Source organism: Cyprinodon tularosa, unplaced genomic scaffold (assembly GCF_016077235.1).
Source record: "Cyprinodon tularosa strain WSP-4 unplaced genomic scaffold, ASM1607723v1 ctg209, whole genome shotgun sequence".
NCBI lineage: Eukaryota > Metazoa > Chordata > Actinopteri > Cyprinodontiformes > Cyprinodontidae > Cyprinodon > Cyprinodon tularosa.
Window position 1 is genome coordinate 1,110,136 of NW_024038774.1, and position 19,343 is coordinate 1,129,478.

Below are 19,343 nucleotides of genomic sequence, written 5' to 3' on the forward strand. Positions count from 1 at the left end.
TTTCATAAATCTTTTCATTTTTTTTATCAGTCAGTCTGCTCCAGAGGATGCCATAATGAGACTGTCCGGCTCTGTGACAACTTGGCTCCTTGCACCAAGTGTCACATATTTTCTTCAGACTTCAATCAAAAATTGTGACTAATTAGGCAGCTTCCTAGAGGAAATGTTCCAGCAGGCTCATTTTTAAACCCATTGGTCTGCTTTTCTGGCCTAAACCTATTTATCTGCAAAGATCAGAAAACAAACTAGATACCAGAAAAAAAAAAGAAGCAAAGGATTTACCAAACACAGCAGCCTGGACCAGTCCGGCATGGATCACAGACTGAACTGGCAGCTTGGCTCAGGCACTAATTAAGCGCTGAGTCTTGGAAGACCTGCAGTGAGGCGCCACAGCCATTACACAGTGCTTCTGGACAGATTAACTGACCTATGACTGTCAAATAGAGTTTTCAAGCCTTCTGCTCTACACTACCAGACAAAAGAAAGTGAGCTCACTTCTCCACATGGTGCTTACCTTTAGCTTTTAAGTAAGACCCACGGCTGTCAAACAGGTCAAGTGTAAAAACAGAAGACTGCCGCACAAGCCTTTAAAGATTAGAATAAGAGTGGAAGGTGTTTATCTACATCCATAGAATCCACTGCCTATAAACAACCTTTAACATCTCAGATCTCAAACATGGCTTCATTTACAATCAGAAATAAACAACAAACAAAATAAAACATATCCTTTCCAGAAATAAATGTGGTAGACTATCGGTACAACTTAAAGTTTCTCATATTTTATCATATTATGGCTAAAAGCTTTTTTAATTTTTATGGACATTTCATGGGCTAGCCCAACAGAGTATACACAACTACAGAAAGGAGTAGTAGGAGTAGACATTGAACTTTAAATTGGCCTAGTTATGTAATTAGACTTTATAAATGACTATGCCAGTACCTTACTTTGCATTCAAATGTTCGACTGTTTTGACAAATGTTATATTCTATTTTAGTGCTTAACATTTTATTTTTTTTAAATTAAACAAAATGTATACATTTACCATAAAAAGACCATGTTCCTGGAGGTAACATATATCACATAGACTTAGGCCCCGTCCACACGAAGTCAAAACGAACACGAAACGCTAATATTTTCCAGAACGTTTGTCGTAAAGACGGAGACGTAAAATAAATGTGATCGACCACACGAAGGCATGAAAATGCTGCAAAATGTATGTCAGGCCTGTAAGTGGGGCTGTGGTGCCAAGCAAAAATAGGCGAAAACAGGCAACGAAATGTTGGGCATGCGCAGTAATATTTATACAACAACCAAACCAGAAAACCACTGCAGGTCCATTTTCGTGGTTCAGTCAAATTCAGGTGCTGAACTATGTCGTCGATATTGCTCTGTTCTTCCTGGAGATATTCCAGAAGAAGAAGATTCTGTTGTAAGCCCGACAGCAGGGTGAGTAGCATTAGCAGCAACCATTCAACACAGTATGGCGCCATTGTTGTTGTGATACTGTGTCGCGCATGTGTGTTACGAGGCGACGCTATGACGCATGCGTGTAAGAAAAAAAATGCGGTTAGAGCTTAAAGATGGAAACGCGAAAACGGCGTTTCAAAATCTTCCCACTCTGAAGGCTTAATAAAAAAAAGATCGTTTACAGACCCCCGAAACGCCGGCTTCATATGGATGAGAGGCTGGTTTGGTGAAAAATTTGTGCGTTTAGGCCAGGGTTTGACTTCGTGTGGACGGGGCCTTAGACAGATTTATTTTGTCATTTTGTATACACTACGCATTTGTAAGGGGTATGCAAGTGATCAAAAACGGTAACTTGCCTTATAAAGGGGTAACTGCTCCCCAGGATCTGCACAGTGGCAGCCCACTGCTCCCCAAAAGGGGATAGTTTAAATGCAGAGTTAATTTCTCCATTGTTGAATATAATGCATGCTACACCATGTTATAGCGCTTTTTCCAAGTCAGAAGACTTGATCAAATCATTTTACACTACATTCAGTCATTCACACACACACTCACACACTGATGGTGGCAAACTACATGGTAGCCACACCTGCCCTGGGGCTCACTGACAGAAGCGAGGCTGCCGTACACTGGCATCACCAGGCCTTCTGACCACCATCAGTTTCACTTTTATTCAACCAAGTAGAACTATATTTTTCATGCATCTTAGGAGCATGAGCGCAGCCGAAATGAACTGGAGAAAATTTTAAGTGTTCATGGATTATTAGACCCCTACAGAGATGATGAGAGGAGCAGAGCAGAGTGGGTGCTTTGCCAGGCTCTCTGATCTATATGATCTGTCTGTACTAACAGTAAGTAAGAGAACAGAGAACTTCCCAGAATTTCCCACTTCCAAGAACAGCAAATCAAGAGATTAACTTACACACCTTTAACTTATTACTGCCTCCTTTGAAGATCCACATACAAAATAGAAGAGAAAGATGCCTCGCATAATAATTTAACCAAATGGTTTATGTATGAAACCACCATCAGACACTTCTGTGCTTCTCTAACAAAAAATGGAGTTTAAGATTGGACTTTAAAGACACACAAAAATAGGTGGATTTGGTATGGAAAGTTGATGAATCAGAAAACAGATCAGAGGGGATATTACTGAAATCATAGACAGATCAGGGAGAGATGACCCAACAAGGAGGAGTACTCTGTGTTTGGGAGATTTTCTGAGACAGCATTGGCCACATGAAAGTTCATTGGACCAGAGCCCACTGGATCAGAGCCCTAGATGTCATAATGCATTTGGTTGGACAAAGTTTGATTGCTCATATGTATTAAACATGAGCAATCATTTTATGCATTTATTTACACGTGGCTTAAGAAACATGAAAATGCATGTGGAAATGTGCCAACAGAACACCTCAACTGCATCTAAACACTAAATCCGTCCTTGTTCTATAGTATGTGCTACTATGAGAGCTCCATTATGAGAGTTTTCTTGTTGGCTTTAGAGACAAAATAAAACAAGCAAAGTGTGACTGAACCTGGCCATCATTAACCTACTCTAGAAATATTTAAAGCCTATGGATCCAGAGGCTAGCAGGACAGACATAATAATTAGACAAGCTAAGAGTGTAAGGCGGCTGTGGTAGTTATGGCTGCCATTATTTTAAATTTATGAAAAAAATCTGTGCACAATTGACGACTAAAATTGTGACAATTTTAAAAAGTAATTCTCAAACTCTTCTCCTTGAGTTTAACTTTTATATGTGAGCACCGGATCCAGCTACTGCCTTTATTATCAGATCCAGTTCTGCTGATCACAAACATAATAAAACTGGATATTAAGAAGCATGGTTTTAGACCAAAGACCCATTACCAGCCATGTCTCAGCAAAAAACAAAAGCAGCCTTTCACTGCATGGATAAAATGATACTAAATTGATGCTCCTTATGAGATACATACATAGACTATATTTGTTTATTCATATACAAAGTGCAGATGCCTATGTCATTCACCTCCTCTAATTGGACGAGAGGCTGAGTACACCCTGACAGGTTGACAGTACATCCAGACACTGTGACTGCTGGCTTTATTATGCTGAGTTTCACAGTAAGGGAGAAGAGAGGGCCCCTAACAGAGACTAACTCTTTGCAGGAGAGTGGCAGTTGAATCCACTTTCAATGAATAAACTTGTATCATAGTTATCAACAATAATGATTTATCAAACTATGTAATTTCTTTTAAGTTCCAAACTGAAATATTTTGGTTATGGTGTTTGATGAGCCATGATATCACACAAAATTGAAACTGCATAATATTTATTATTAAAAGTGTCAATCATATTGGCGATGTGTTTACGTAAGGCCGTCCAACGTGCTCGTCCCCAGGTAGCTATCTTTCTCTGTGCATGCGCACTTTCAGGCGCTCACCTTTCTCACCGCAGTTCTCTGAAAATGGCCAAGGGTCATAAGAGAAAAAGTATCTACGAAGTGTATGCAAAGAAAAGAAAGGTCTCAGAGGATACAGATATATCCCAGGATGCTTTGCGCTGAGAGCTTTGTTCTCAGAGCATTATTTGCTGTCACAGCGGCCACTGTCACCATAGACTGTCGCTACCCTGACGGCGGCGACTAATAAAGATAGCGCAGGCACCCTGCAGTGGAGGAGGAGTTATGTGACTAACGGGAAGCAAAACGTATTGATCATCTGTCCGAACAGTCAGTCAACTTAGTTCGCTATAAAGTCCACCATATAGTCTCAGCTCTATATAGTGATTGAGGGATTTAGGGGTTAGGGCGGACGTTCGGACACAGTAAGCTTGTATGAGCTATGAGAACAGCAACTTCTAAACAGAGCGTGCACGAGGAGAAATGGACTCATGCATGCTCTCGTATGCGTTTAATAGGCGTTCCCCCTCAGAAGCGAGTACAGGGTTGTGCATGTGCATTTTTTTCAAAGTGGAGAGGGCGGATCTTTTAAAAAATGTGCGATAATCCTCCACTACACTTTTAAAAAATAAGTCTGTCTATTTAATACTATTCAGTTACTCTAATGATGCAAAACACAGTATGTCTATTTGATTCTTATTTTAAAGTAAAAACAACGTACAGCAGTTGTTTAGTTGTTAACAGAGCAGACTACTACAGATTGCTCTACAGAGGAAGACTCAATCTATCTGTTGAAAAGCATTTTGGTTCCTTGTTACATAACAGAAACACTGACCTGGGGAAGGACAAGATACAAATAATTTAATGCACTATAAGAATACTACAACTAGCATTTGTGATCTTTAGTACAGTTACATTTTAGCTGCTAAAGATAGTTCATGGCTCAAGATTGCTGCTAAAGCCACATAAACTCAAAGTCTGAAATAATTTAACCAAACATGAGTTTAATTAGACACTGAACAGATTTTCTTTAAAAATTTAAGATGTATTGACCCTAACTCTACTTGTTAAAACAAAAAAGTAAGAATTGTTAGCTGCAAGCCATTTCAAAGCACTTTAGATAATAGCGCCACTTGGAGTCAAATTTAAAACTAGAGCGGTACACAAAAGGGGAAACTCTTATTTTGTGAAAAAAAATAACTGCATAGCTATAAACCTTGTGTGAAGTATTTTTATAAAACTTTAATAAACTGGCCATTTTTTTTAGCAGAAGGAATATATAAATAATTGCAAATTAAAAACTTCAAACTGATTTTTCTTATTAAAAGAATGGCTACTAGTTTGCAAATTTTCTATATAATAAATCTACTTGTTCATTTAGTTTCCCTTAGTTATTGATAACGTATTTTTGAATTGAAATAAACCTGAAATATTCAGTGAAACCAGTCCAATGTTCCATCTAATAATCAGGGTTGTGTTCAGCCACTGCATTAAAGCCACTGAGGAATGGGAAAAAGAGAATGTTAAATCCAGCTTTGGGCTCTGGTGTGAGAAAACTCTGCTGCATGTTAATGATGCATCTGTTACATGCCTGCTCTGTTTTCTTTCTGCAAAGAGAATGTGCAAAACAAGCACTCAAGTGTTAAATATAAACTTTGGTAAAAGTCAAGCGGGGGTTACGGCAAGGAGAAGTGCAAGTCAGCATTCAGCCGACAATGAGGAGGTGGGCTGCGATCGGCACACACCAGCAGTCACATTGAGGGAGCTGTCACCTCTTCATCACTGCCCCCCTCACCTCCTTTAAAAGCACAGCACGCCACCTCTCACTGACCCCACGGCCAGAGTTCAGACCTTTTAAGCCGCGAGGTCTCGAGCTGGCAACAGCTCTACTCTCTTCACCCACTCAGCTACTGACCCAAGAGACAAGGAGAAGTCAGGGCTGAAAATGGCTAAGGGCCACAGCACTACAGTACTACAGAATATGCTGAAAAGAATCACCTGAAAACTCCTCTAGAAGTTGGAAGACACATGGTCACAGTACCTGGCAGACTTCATAGAGCAGTTTGTATTGTTCCTCAGGCTTCCTCAGCGTACAGAGGCTGCATCCCATGTTGGAGAGGATCACAGCATCCAGGCTCTCCCCTGCAGCCACAGAGGCAGGAGCTGATATCTAGTGTCCCCTCCCTGAGCCGACTCTTTCTGTCCGAGCTGTCGTTCCTCCACAGCTGCAAGACGACTTCGGCTGACAAGACCGACCCCCCTCCCAGCTTGTGGCTGTATCTCTGTGCTCTGCTCACACGCTGCCCTCCCACCTTCCTCCCTCCTTCTCTGTCATTCTCCAGCCCACTGTTGAGCTCTCCGAGGCTAGATCTCTTCAATGCACACCCCTTCATGTTTATTAAGCAGCTGCTCATTGAGAATTCACAGAAGATGTGAGGGAGCTAGCTCGTGAATGGGCTTTGCCAAAAAAAGATAGAAGTAGTCTTAATAAGCAAGAGCCATTAGATCCAATGTGAGAAAACAACCTAATAGAAAGGCTTTTTATTTCATGACAAGGCAAATATATGTTTCTTCCGAGGCCCTCTGGATGCTTTGTCTGCTGTAGACCCTTGAAGTCTACAGCAGACTTGAAAATCAAAAAAGCCCCCCACCCTCTTTGACAGCAGATAAAGGACTACATTCTCATGATGGGACATCTAAAGCTCGGCAGCTTTATAAAAGCATTGCCTTTCAACATCCCAGTTAAATTAGCACTTGGTGACCTCTGGTATGCTAATCCAACAAAGAGACACAAAGCCCCCCATGTATTTTACTCTCGGCGCTAAAGCCAGTAGGAACAAATAAAGCAGATAAATATTTGTGCTGGACCCTCTCCTGCGTGGCCAGGCACAGTTTACCCAGCAGGACCCTTTAAAATAAAGCGACGTACAGTTCTCTAGGTCCTCCCTGGTGCCCGCTGCCCAGGCTGCAAACAAAGCTACAGCCCCATAGGCCTGATCTGGTTTCTGTCCTGCTGTTTACTCCAACTCCAGCCAGATTTCCACCACATTTTACAAGTGCTAATATCCCCTAAGCTTTTATACATTTTGTCACATTTATCACCTATCTATCACCAGTTATTTTACTGGGATTTATTTTTATAGTGATAAACTGGAAGAAATAAAAACATGTTTCTATACCCAACATTTGGAATGCTTTCACTGTGCAGGAGTCAGAACTCTGGAGCGGATCATGCCAGTGTGAACACATCCCTGATCCTGGGGGGATTTACCTGGAGCGTGCATGGCTGCTGTATAATGCTACATTCAGACCGCACGTGCTAGAGGCAGCAGAAGTGGCTAGTTTAGATGCAAAGTCAATGGTTGAAGCACATCAAGTGCAAAAGGTCCTGCAGCGCATTTTGAGCAGCAGGAGCAAAATTTACTTTTGTTGCTCGACACGCCACATCAACCAATCAGAGAAGCTGATCTGGGAGCTGGCAGGGAGACAGACACAGCGCTGCTGATGCAGATTGCTATGATCACGTCTCTGAAACGGTTTACTAACGCTTAAATTAACTTAAAATGTCGAAACCTCCTGGCAAAAAATGTTTGATTATATTATTCTTGTGTCTGCAGTTTGGATTACATGTGAAAACACCTTCCAGCTGCCGCGAACAGTAGTGGAAAACTGAAAAGAGGCGAACTGGCCAGAGGCTTCTGTTGAATGGGATTTCCAGGGACAGAGCACTGCCGCTGTACTGGGGTCTATGGGGCTCCAACAGCGAAATAATATTTGAAGGCCGGATCGTAATCCTGAACAACGATGCACAGGTGGCGTTTTCAGGTGGACTTTCTCACCTAAAAACATATTTAAACTACTTTTTACCCACTTATAACAGCAAATACAGTATGTTAACTTTCTGCCATTGAACACAGGAGCAACAAAATAAATAAATCTTGCACAATTAAGTGTTAGTTTTCTCCCTTTTACCAATCTCTGGGGTGGACCAGGAGCTTGAATACGTATACCTAAGAAACGAAGAGTGATCCAGTCAAAATCTATTCCTATTTGATCTAAGGCAAGACTTTTTAGATAAGTTTTTGTTTCTGTCTGTCTGTGTACAGGATAACTTGAAAAGTTATAAACTGATAGAAATTGCATTTTTACCAAAGGTGCACCTCAGTCCGAGAAGCAGTCCATAAAATTTGGTGATGATCCAGATCCCCATCTGGATCCAGACATTTTTTTTTGTAAATACAGGTTAGGGTGGAAAACACAATGTTGGAGGGAATTAACCAATTGGCAGAGATCTGCATCTCAGAGAGCTTTTCTAGATTATTTTTTTTCATCCCATTTTATTGCTTGAGTTATTTTGGTACAAAATAGGCAGAAATGCCAGTCTGTACATGTGCAAAGCTGCACACCTCACAAATGTTTTTCTTTCATGTCACACTGATGCACTGCTTTGGTCTAACACATGGAGAATGAAAATGAACTGAAGTCTGTGATTGTCCCATGACAAACCTTTGGAGAAGTTCCAGTGTTCTCTGCTCTGTGAATGTCATTAATAGGAAAAGAACACATCTGAGCAGATGCATGGTTTACAGAGAGAAACCTATTCAACTTTGCAGGTAGGAGTGATTATAAGACCCACATCTAGTCACAGACTGATCCCACTTCTTAAATGTGACACAATGGATTGGTTCAGTTCAGTCCTGGGTGCTAAGCCACATACCTGGATCAATTTCACAACAGGAGGTGGGGATTGGAGAAGCCCTAAAAGCTGTTGATAGTGATATTTCCTCCTGCCAGATGTGTCTCCTGATCCATATCTAGCTCTAAAAGTTTTCCACAGGCAGCCGCGAAACAAGCCATGTGTGAAGGAGAATCCAATGTTTTTAACACAAATGCAAAAGATCACATTACACTAAAACTCCCCAGTAGAATTTAATGTTCTACAGCTTTTTCTCCCCATTTTGAATGTGTAACACTTGTAAAAGATTTGGGGTTGGTGAGATTTCCCTTTTTCAACTTAATCACCATGTCAGTCTTCAAATAAATCCTCATCGATTTGTTCCCACAACTACAACTGTAGATAATAATGGAAGCTCTGCCAGGAGAGATCTTGGAAAATAAGATCCCCATCGCAGAAAAAGTGATGGAGGCTGAAAAACTGCCTCGGGCAAACACTGAAAGTGCCTGTGTGAACTCAACAATTACTCATTATTACAGTGGGCTTTGCTTGTCTGGCTCCTAAAGGCTCCGACTTTCATCCAGAGTAGCGTGGAAACTAATTCTCCGCTCACATTAGCTGCACTGTTATGCCCGGGGCTGGGATCAGTGGAGAGTTTAAGCCGGTGCTCTTCCCGGGCTAATCTTTAGTTCACGCCAAGATTATCCCATTCATAAAGTAAGGACGAAGGCAGTGCTTGAGTATGAACAACTGCACAGAAGGGTTACGGCAGCCGTAGCGGAACAAACATCTATGAATGAACAATTAGGAGCACAGAGAAGTTGTTCAATCGGAGGCAGCAGGTTCCTTCACAGATATTGGAAATTAGATGAATGTTAATTTCTGCTTGTGGTGTGTCCATGCTGCTGCTGGAGCTTTAGGTTTAATTCATGGCCTTTTTTTCCCAGATATGAAAGACATTTTTGTGACTGACATAGTGATTGCAGTCAGGCAGACTGTCTTAATAAAAATGAACATTTCTTTTCAACTCAGGTAAAAGACAGTCAAAGTTTAACTCATCTAATTCAGTTATCATTATGGTGCTTTCAAAGTGGGGCTCTATGCCGTCTATGAGTTATGACCTTTGTCAGATCCATAAAAGGGATCAGATGGTGATCCTTGAAGCAAACAACCTTCCTGTTGGATTTACCTGCTTTAGCAAAGCACTTTCCATCCATCTGGGCTGCTGTATTACACTAACATTACCTCGGAAACAGTAAAATGTCAAACAGTGATCAGGTTTCCTGTTTTAAAGCCTGAAGTTGGTGGTAGCTGCCCAGGTACAATTCTTAGCTCCAACTCCACAATGAAACCCATGCTAATAATTATCTTCTGGTTTTTCTATGCAAAGGGACTCAAAATGATGGAGGTTTGATAATCTCATACCGGTATTAACACATCAGATGATTCTCTTATATTCTGGGTGAGGCCTTGATCTTGTAGGAAGTTTAGAACACAAAATGATGTTGTGATCTTAATAGACTGTAAAATGCATAGCAATAAATCACATTTTTAAGACTGGCATATCATAGTTTTACCATAAATATGACGCCTGTTACCAATTAACAGTCAGCTGGATTTGAGTGAGGGCTCTGCAGCTCAAATCCCCTGATTTCGTGATATATTTTAATGTTGTGTTCTTGGGATATTTAAGAGGGGAAAAAAACACAAGATAGGTAGCTGACGTACTTTGTGAAGCGGTACTAGAAATAACATATGCTTTACAGAGGAAAACATGAGGAGCTTCAGAGGTAAAATTAAAGGTAAATGAATTACTGAAAGTTGCTTTTAGTTATTTTAAACTCTCAACCTCCATCTGCCATTGGGCAGATAAGATCTAAAGTGGTCTGAGAGCTGCTAGAACAATTTTAAACAAGATAGAAATTCTTTCAATTAAAAAAAATGAAAAGACAGACCACTCTTTCAGTTAGTAATGTTAACCCTGAAACCGTAGTATTAGCAAACATAAAAGCTATTAGAAATGGGGAAAATGTCACCATCAAATGTTTAAGTTAATGTCCTTCAGTTATAAAAAGTTTATAATTTCTTTATTATTCACAAATTAACAATCCCCATCTTGTGTTACTTAGTAAAATTTGTTTTGGCACAGCCCTAGACAGGTTCAACTAATCTACAAAAACAGATCATTTTCAGGTAATGCATATGATGCACATGACCCGTACTGACATTGGTCCATATGTTGGCCTGTCCACAGATGCACCTATACCTTTGTTATCTGAACATTATGTTTCAACCCACCATATGCCAAAACACAAAACCTCCAATCTCTTGGTCATCAGAGCAGACGGGGGATTTTAAGAGGGTGGGGAAGTAAAGTCTTCAGAAGGTGACGACGTGGCAACATGCAAAGAAACTGGACACCGGTGGCCCATGTATATAACTTGAGAAGAACACGAGATGTCTAGGTCCCTGGCATGCCTCAAATGCTCAGTGTAGACAGCATGATGGAGAGAGCTGGGAGATAGAAGAGGTCAGACATGCAAAAAAATCATGGGATGCAGTAAGGATTTGGCCATTAGGTTGAAAGAGGGCAAAGAAAACTGCATTTAACGTAAAAGGAGTTTCTTATGCACATCCAATAGGCTATCCATGAATATCATTGGACTCCCCCCAACTCTTTTAGCGTAGCTATTATTGCCCTTATCTAAACACAAAAACAGTCACATTGGACATTAAACTTGCAGTGGCTTAGAGACCCCATGATAGTCAAAGTACTACTTCTGACATTTTAGTTTTTGCATCACTAGTTAGACTTTTCAAACTGACGTAAAAGTTTTCTGATATCTTGGAGCCAAAATTACAATGAAATTCTGTCTGAAACCCCTGATTGGATATGCATTTAATCAGAAAGTGTTAGGGATGTCATGATCTGATATCAATAACGGATATCAGTCTGATATTAGCCAAAAAACTAATATCAGATTTTATCAGCCGACAACTAGAACTTCCGATATTTTCAAGCTGATAGAAGTTCTGCTTCTGTTAAAAGTTTCTGTAGCATATTGGTTATTTTTACATGGGTCAGTTTCATACCTTTTGTTGTTGACTTTGTTCCCTATTTTAGTAATACTACTGATCACGCCTTTTCTAACTTTCTACAGTATAAAAGAAGCGGGTAAAATTTGTGTTAATATCATACCGGGTTAATAAGGGCATCGGCAATTCTCAAAACTGCAATTTGGTATTGTATTGGAAATGAAAAAGTTTTATACGGACACCCATAGAAAGTGAACTTTATTACAAGAAATATAAAGTACTATGCTGGGCTTATACTTTTTTTATTTATTGGCAAACACACAATGATTCAGAGGATCTGCATCGACATTGTCTTTCCCCACATTTAACACAGATTGTTCTCCAGTTAAGCAAAGCAGACACAGATGTTTTGGTCTTAGACACATCAAACATTACAAATATACTTCGGAATAGAGGTGAGTGACTCAAATATTGTAGACAAGATAACAACCTATTGCTATGCTATGCAGAGGCTTTTCTCTATAGGGTCTTGTAGCTGACAGAGAAAACTGCAGCATGATTTACTTTGATTGACAAAGAAGATGATTATCTGACTATGCACTAAGCACACAAACTTAATTCCCAAGTTATCCTTAAACAAGAGAGGTACAAATTAAAACATTGAGATACTGAAGTGTCAGGAACAAATTAATTGTCACACTATGGTACGGCTGAACACCAAAATCCACACTCTTGATCTAAATACATAGTATTCAGAGAGGGAACACAAAAACAGAGGAACATCAAATAACTCATGAAAAGGTTTAAAACAAAATCCATTCACTTTCCTTTTCTTTAATTATAATACACCCGCATTCAATGCAAGACAGGAAAGCCTGGGAAGCACCTTAAGGTGTTGATAGAGATTTATGCAGCATTCATCTACTCAGGTAAAGAAGATCTTTCCTACTTGTAAAGTGGAAAACTACTAGCACCTTGTGTTCAAGTGCTTTTGTCGTGGTAGAGAACAAAAACATGTTGGATCCGAAAATTATCCCGACCTGCTACTTTAGCAAGACAGCAACAGACTTAGTGACAGACCCAGTTCATCTGCTAGAGGAAGAAGTGGATGCATAAAATGCATCGACTAACTGCGAGCGACTATCTGATAAAATCAATCGTTTCAAAATGACCCAAGTTCAAATTGTGATTTTTTTTTTAAATGTGTACATTACAGCACTGTGTAGGCTACAAACAAAACAAGGTGTCCATGTGCGATTTTCTGTTGGCTTTTGGTGTTTATCATAAACACAAGACCACATGAAAGCACCATAAGATACAACATTGTAAAACATCTGAAAATAAGTAAAAGTTACTTAAAACAGCCAATGGAATTAGTATTTGTGCCCTTAAAATAAGATAATGGAATTGTTTTTTTTTTATTTTAAATGGAATTAATCTTATTCCATTGGTAAATCGTTTTCTTTACTCAAAGCAAGTGAAAATACACATATTTAAAGAAATATCAACTTCCTAAATTTTTGCAGTGAAAATAAAGCAGAAGTTGGTAGGTTCTTTAATTTAAAAGTGACAATTGTATTACCAAATATTGCCACTGAATCACTTCTTAAAAGTTGCATTTGAAGAACTCCAGAAATGTGGACATTGCTTTAGCACTCTTTAGCAGATTATATGGAAGGAGAAAGGATTTGTACTGTCACAACAGTAATGAAGATGCCAGATGAGCAAACATTAACGCCAAGAGGGAGTGAGAGCTAACACAGGGGATGTTGAAAAAAGGTGTGAAGAAGCAAGAGACAAGAGACAGAAACCTCAGTGGAGGAAGCGGGATGGAGGTAGAAAATAAAATGTGTGGAGTTTAATGAGTCTCATGTTCCTTCTCAACTGTACCACTGAGGTATGGGAATCTGTGTCTGTGGAGCCACGTCTAAAAACACTGGCTATGGATAATTTATCAGACAGCTGTCAGCTTTGTACTCCTCTTTACTGTGCAAGACAGACTCTAAGACAATGGGGACTGCAGCCTGGAGGAATGAAAGCCAGTGAAAATGTTTAATTGGAAAGTCAAGGCACTAATAATGCCATCAGTATCTCAGTAATATAATTGGTTCAGAAAGATGAGACTCTAATAAGACACTTATATTGTGATACATATCACCAAAAGGAAGAGGGACTGTATAACCCTCTTTCTTGCCTTTTACACTCTGAGGTTAAAAGGCAGGATTTGTTTTGTTCGGGGACACTAAAATGGTTTTACATTAACTTATATAAATTCATTTTCACCTCCTTAGATCTACATTGATTTCCAGATTTAAAAACAGATCTTTACTCATACAAATGTATAAAATACACTATTCTGGATATCTAAACAGGTCTGTGTGGATACTAAGGTACAGCAACATAGGCTTGACTGGTAAACTGATAAATTGGTTTAATTAAAGACAGATTAGCTCTGACAGTGTCTTGGTCTTATGCTGACTGCTTCTTTATACTAATTTCATGAAAGAACTTTGCCTCATTAACACCATCTCTATTACACTTTTATACTATAGAAATATATATAATTTATTTATTAATAATTCAGATGGTTCAGCCACTCTGAGTGTAGAGCAGAAAAGACTGGGCAGACAAAAAGCTGATACGGTAGACTGGGCAAAGCTGGAAGCTTATGGAGTGAAACTTCTCTGGATTGAGAAACAAAGGAGGGATCACCACCTGATTACATGGAGGCTCAGGCAGAGGATAGCCAGGTTTATCATCCATTAGGCTTCTTCTTTCATCTCTTTAACAAGACTAAAACAGACACCCTTATAAGGATTGCTTGAACGTAACCCCCCAAAACAGTCGATGTGTTGCAAAATGCAATGAGTGGCAAGTTATCAGACAACAACGCTTCCCTTCCCATAATTTTGCTTCTATATTGAGGAAAACAAAATAAGCTGGATGTAAGAGCAATGAATACTGTATGAAAAATTAGACATTGTGGGCTGAAACAAAGACAAGTTTCTGACCGGTCAAGACCAAGATAGGGGTGCTGTCTGATAAAGAAGCTGTGCCAGCCAGGTTAAAGGTCATTTAAAACCTTACATCGAATTATTTTAGCTTGAATGTCGTAGACCTGTCTCTCATACATATGGTAATAACTGACCACTCACACAAAGGGGCTAAAAATAGAACCACTATTAACTAGGTCTCTCTTTGGCTATAGAATCTGAATAAAAACCAGTACCAGAAATTGGATGCAAAAAATCAGATCGGCATTTACGGTACAAACCTGTGAGCAACAAAACAGTAAGACAATGGGCACATTCACAGAGACTGAACGGTCCAGGGATTAGCAAGAGTTCACACATTCAGTTGGCCAGTTTTCTTATACAGATTTTTTTGACCAGGCTTAAGCATCATGCACTTTTACCAATTCTTTCAGTGGCAGTATATCTCCAGTATTGCGATGAAAGAGATCAATAAAAAAATGACAAAGAACAGAGTGCCCTCATGGGGCTTCTATTGCTTCTAATGGATTGGATTTGGATTTGCACTTCTTATTTTTTTATTCAAATGTGTTGCTCTAAGGCACGGGTGTCAAAGTGGTTCCAGAAAGGGCCGTGTGGCTGCAGGTTTTCTTTCCAGCCCAGTAATAGCACACCAGACTCCAGTGTTCTAATCAAGTGAGTCCAATCTGAACATGATAACTTGATGAGATGACTGGAGTCTGGTGTGTTATTGCTAGTTTGGAAAGAAAACCTGCAGCCACACGGCTCTTTCTGGAACCACTTTGACACCCCTGCTCTAAGGCCACATTCTTACAGTTTTTGGGTTCAGACACACATTCACACTACAAGCAAACTGCTCCAGTGGTCCAGAAAAACCATATAGAGACTGGTAGTTGTAACTGGGAAGGAAACATTTATTTGTTCAGTTTCAGAGTCTGGTATAGCTTCACGTGATATGCTCCAAAAACCAAACACTGGTAAAAAGTTTGCTGAGTGAGTACTTACATTTTGTTGGTGTGGTCCCTTTCGTCAAGTGGTTATTGACTTAAAAGGCCAAAATATATTTATTTTAAAAAGTAAGAGAGAGCCTGATATCTTAATTCATTTTAAAACTTTTTCATGCCCTGCTTGCAGAGAGCCTAAATCCACACTCCAATCTTAAGAGCTCTAATAAAATGACAGGAAAGAGAGACAATGGCATGTCCTTTTAACAGTACCAACATGTCATGGGGAAATCGACTTGCTTCAATAAATAACCAACCAACACCTTCAGTATTTGTCAACCCGTTCGACTAAAAGGGTCTGAACAGTGATTTCCAATTTAATCCCATTACAAATACTATGCCAGTCCAGATGAAAACCCCCAAGAGAGAGCTGAGGTAATTAAGAGGTAGTGACAGACATATTGGCTAAAATCACTCAGATGTCTAAATGTCTTGATGGACAGCTGAGGAGATGGCCTAAAGCCCACTGTGACGAATGAGCCCATTGGCCCAGAGGGGGGAATGTTGAGTTTTACACAGATTTCCATCTTAAGTTGTCCACAGGAAATTGGATGGAATTACTAGTAATGCTAACTGGATGTCTTGAGCAGTCTGTAAATCTCTTTACTGTGTGACCCCTGGCCCATTAGTCCATCTGAGGCAGTGACCTCAAAGGGCTTCTGGGCAGTGACGACTGAATCACAGCATCACTGTTGTTTTTCGCTGAACCATTGAGCTGGTTCAAAGGGACATGTCCATTTCTCTTCAGAGATGTCAGGCTCCATTGACCGCCAGATGACACATTCTTAACATCACCTTAAACCATGGGTGTCTTGTCAAATGCGCTTGAAAAAAACATCTGTGCAAATGAGAAAGTTTTAGCAATAAGTTTAACCTTTCCTAAGGAAAAACTACTGGTGTTGATTACATTTCTGATTTTTTTCTTACCAGAATACATCCACGGTAAAAACAGAGACTGAACTAAATTTAACTATCAAAAGCCTCACACAACACTTAGCTTAAGGGCTGTCTCTAAAATTTCTACAACTTTTAAGAGGTGTGAAATGGCACTTGTACATTGAACTTATTCATTAACACGGATGTCCCTTCGGATAACTGAGGCAATCTTATTTGAGGATAAGGAGTGACCATTGGGATTATAGAGAGCAGAACTTCAATGTTTCTGGTCCCTTGTTCACTGGAAGTGAACATTACTTTGAACATTACTTTTATCACAGACATGGTACATTTTTAATACTATATGGCCTTATGAATCCCCCACTTACCTAAGGGATGTGTTTCACAAATGACAAGGCTTCTACAAGACTAAAAAGGCTTTCAGTCAAGAATGGTTGTGTTTTTGCATTTTTTCATTAAAGCAAGACTTGTAGGGTGAATTATCAAATAACATGCTTCAATCGGCACTATATTTGGTTTATTTTAATTAGATGGACTCAACAGTGGACTCTGTGAGATGTTTAAAGCTTTAATATGCTTTCATAATCTAACTCTGCAATAAACATCTAAACACCCATACCTGGGTGCCATATTCTTTGGTCTTCAGGATTCATCAAATGTCTAAAGCGTTCATAGAGATGCTGAGTTTATTTATTAGAGGACTTCACACACTAATTGTTATTTCTGAAGGCAGTGGTTGAAACAGATTCTACAGGGCTGACTATACCACAGTGGCAGTTACAGGCGATAGAATCAGACAGCGATGTGCCATTTCCTGTCTGATTCATATTTATGCCCTTCTTTAGCCTGTTTTTGAAGTTTGAGGATGTAAACAACTGAAAACTGTACATTCATAAGGATCAGCTAACATTGAGGGAGTTTTACTGTCCCTGATTATGTAAATTTTAAACAGTGGCCTGCGATAATTTCATTTGCTCTATGAATGTCTTGCTAATGCATCCCATGACACGTGTGCTCATGACAATACAAAACAGGTTTGCCTGAAGTTAATTCAATTAACATCCATCAGGGATTCTATGTGTGCACAATGCTCCCATTATCCACCGCTTATCCAATGATTCCCCCTAAACAGTGAGGCTTTTAACAAAGCACATGCTAATGACATCAGCTTAATGGAAAACTGATTTGTGGCATATGTCAATAGATGTCTTAAAGTGTTTGAGCAAAGCAGTTATTGGCGAGCAAATGAAGACATTTAGGGTGTTGATGTGGTAAAATCGTCAAAGCTTTGTAAAGCATGGAAACAGTGGTGCAAAAAATAGGCAAAATGAACAACAGGGAAAATATGTTGGAGTTCTGTTTTCAAAAACTATCCCGAAACCATGCTAAAATTGTCCTCTTAAAAAAAGACACTTTAAGCTGCTTTTCTACTGATGTGCTTACAAGCCCGGCGAAAGATAAAGTAAAACACAGCTTTTGATACATGGTGAAGGTTAGAAGAAATGTTTTTTCTGAGTTTTCTAGAGTGCTCACTTCATTTTACGTCAAATTGGAAAGTGAAAAATGGCGAACAAGCACATGTTTTTCTTTGAATCACCGAACATCATTTACTCAAATATAACTAATGAACACTTTTACCCTCTAAACACCCCTTTAAAAAGAGTGTGGTTGAGTGACAAGAAGAAAAAGAATAGAAAAAGTAAACACATTCTGCCTCATGGTACCTGCTTTCACACTCTTTTCCTTTCTGAATTGAAGAGAAGAAAAGAATGCTTTTAAGGAACCCAAGCTTGTAATTTCCATCTTGTTTCAGCTATATCTGCAGCAAAGTACCCTGCAAATGCTCCATCCACAGGCGAGTGCCAGAAAGAGGAGCCAGTCCATTAACTGGGAGTGAGACAAAACCACCCTGTGTGTGAGCAGAAGTCTAAAGGTGCAAGTGGACACACCGGGAGATGAAAGAGCAGCAGACTAACAAAAAGGAAGCTTCAATGAAGCAAAAAATGGACTCAAAGATGGAAGAAGAAGCAGGCTATAACAAACAATAAAGAGAGAAAAGGTTGGAGTTTAATGAGGACACGGTGATTACAGGAGGGAGCAAGGATGGGGGTGGTTTGATCTTTGAACTCTCAGATGCCTTGGTTGGTGTAACAGGCATGAGTTTACACTGTGGATTAAAAGTAATCAGAGATAGCAATGAAAACAGAAAGCACATTCATGAACCCAAAGACTAGCAGAAACAGTTACGCTTTTAACCTTCATCCTCTGTCTTCACATTGTGTGTCTACGCCATGATATTTGTCAAGTCTGTGCTGTCTTACTTAATATAACACAATGAACTAATTGCATAAATAGAAAGAATTTAGAAATTATCTTAAAGAATAACTCTTAATAGGATATTGTTTTCCAGATTAACAAGACATAGCATTCTAATGTAAAACTTTTAACTAACAAGAGCTGGGAAGTAAGAGAGAAGTGTTGCATCCTGATCCACGATTACCTTCTAATTATTCTTAAAGCCCAGATTAATCAATGCAGAAATTTGATTTGCCCAGAAAAAGTGTTTCTTGAAGCCACATCATTAACACCTAAAATATTCAAGGAATCAACCCTCCGATGCTTCACTAGAAAGTGCCAGAATGTTATTGTGACTAGTTAAAGTATTGTGGACAGAATCTTCAAAGCAAATAGACTGTGGTCCGACAATGCATTTTAGGGGGGACATGGAAACATTTAATTATTTACTTCCAAGATAAAGAAATGCAATAAAATAGGGATGGGTTTTGTTCGCTAAGGGTTACTGTACTTATTCACTTTCCAGGCAACATACTTATGATTTTTTTATTCCAATTGACAAGAATTAAATGTCTGAGCATTAAATGTTCA

General features: G+C 39.4%; 1 protein-coding gene across 3 annotated transcripts in view; it reads right to left on the reverse strand.

Annotated features, from left to right (window-relative positions):
- pdzrn3b (PDZ domain containing RING finger 3b) overlaps nucleotides 1-19,343 on the reverse strand; it is a 133,718-nt gene that overhangs the window by 20,416 nt on the left and 93,959 nt on the right. The window contains exon 1 of one of the 3 annotated variants that reach the window (XM_038285215.1): nucleotides 5,894-6,139. The exons of the other annotated variants lie outside the window; for them this stretch is intronic. Coding sequence (XP_038141143.1) covers nucleotides 5,894-5,962 — 69 coding nt within the window. The 5' untranslated portion in view covers nucleotides 5,963-6,139. Of the gene's footprint in view, nucleotides 1-5,893; nucleotides 6,140-19,343 lie in introns of those variants that run through there. 3 annotated transcript variants of the gene reach the window in all.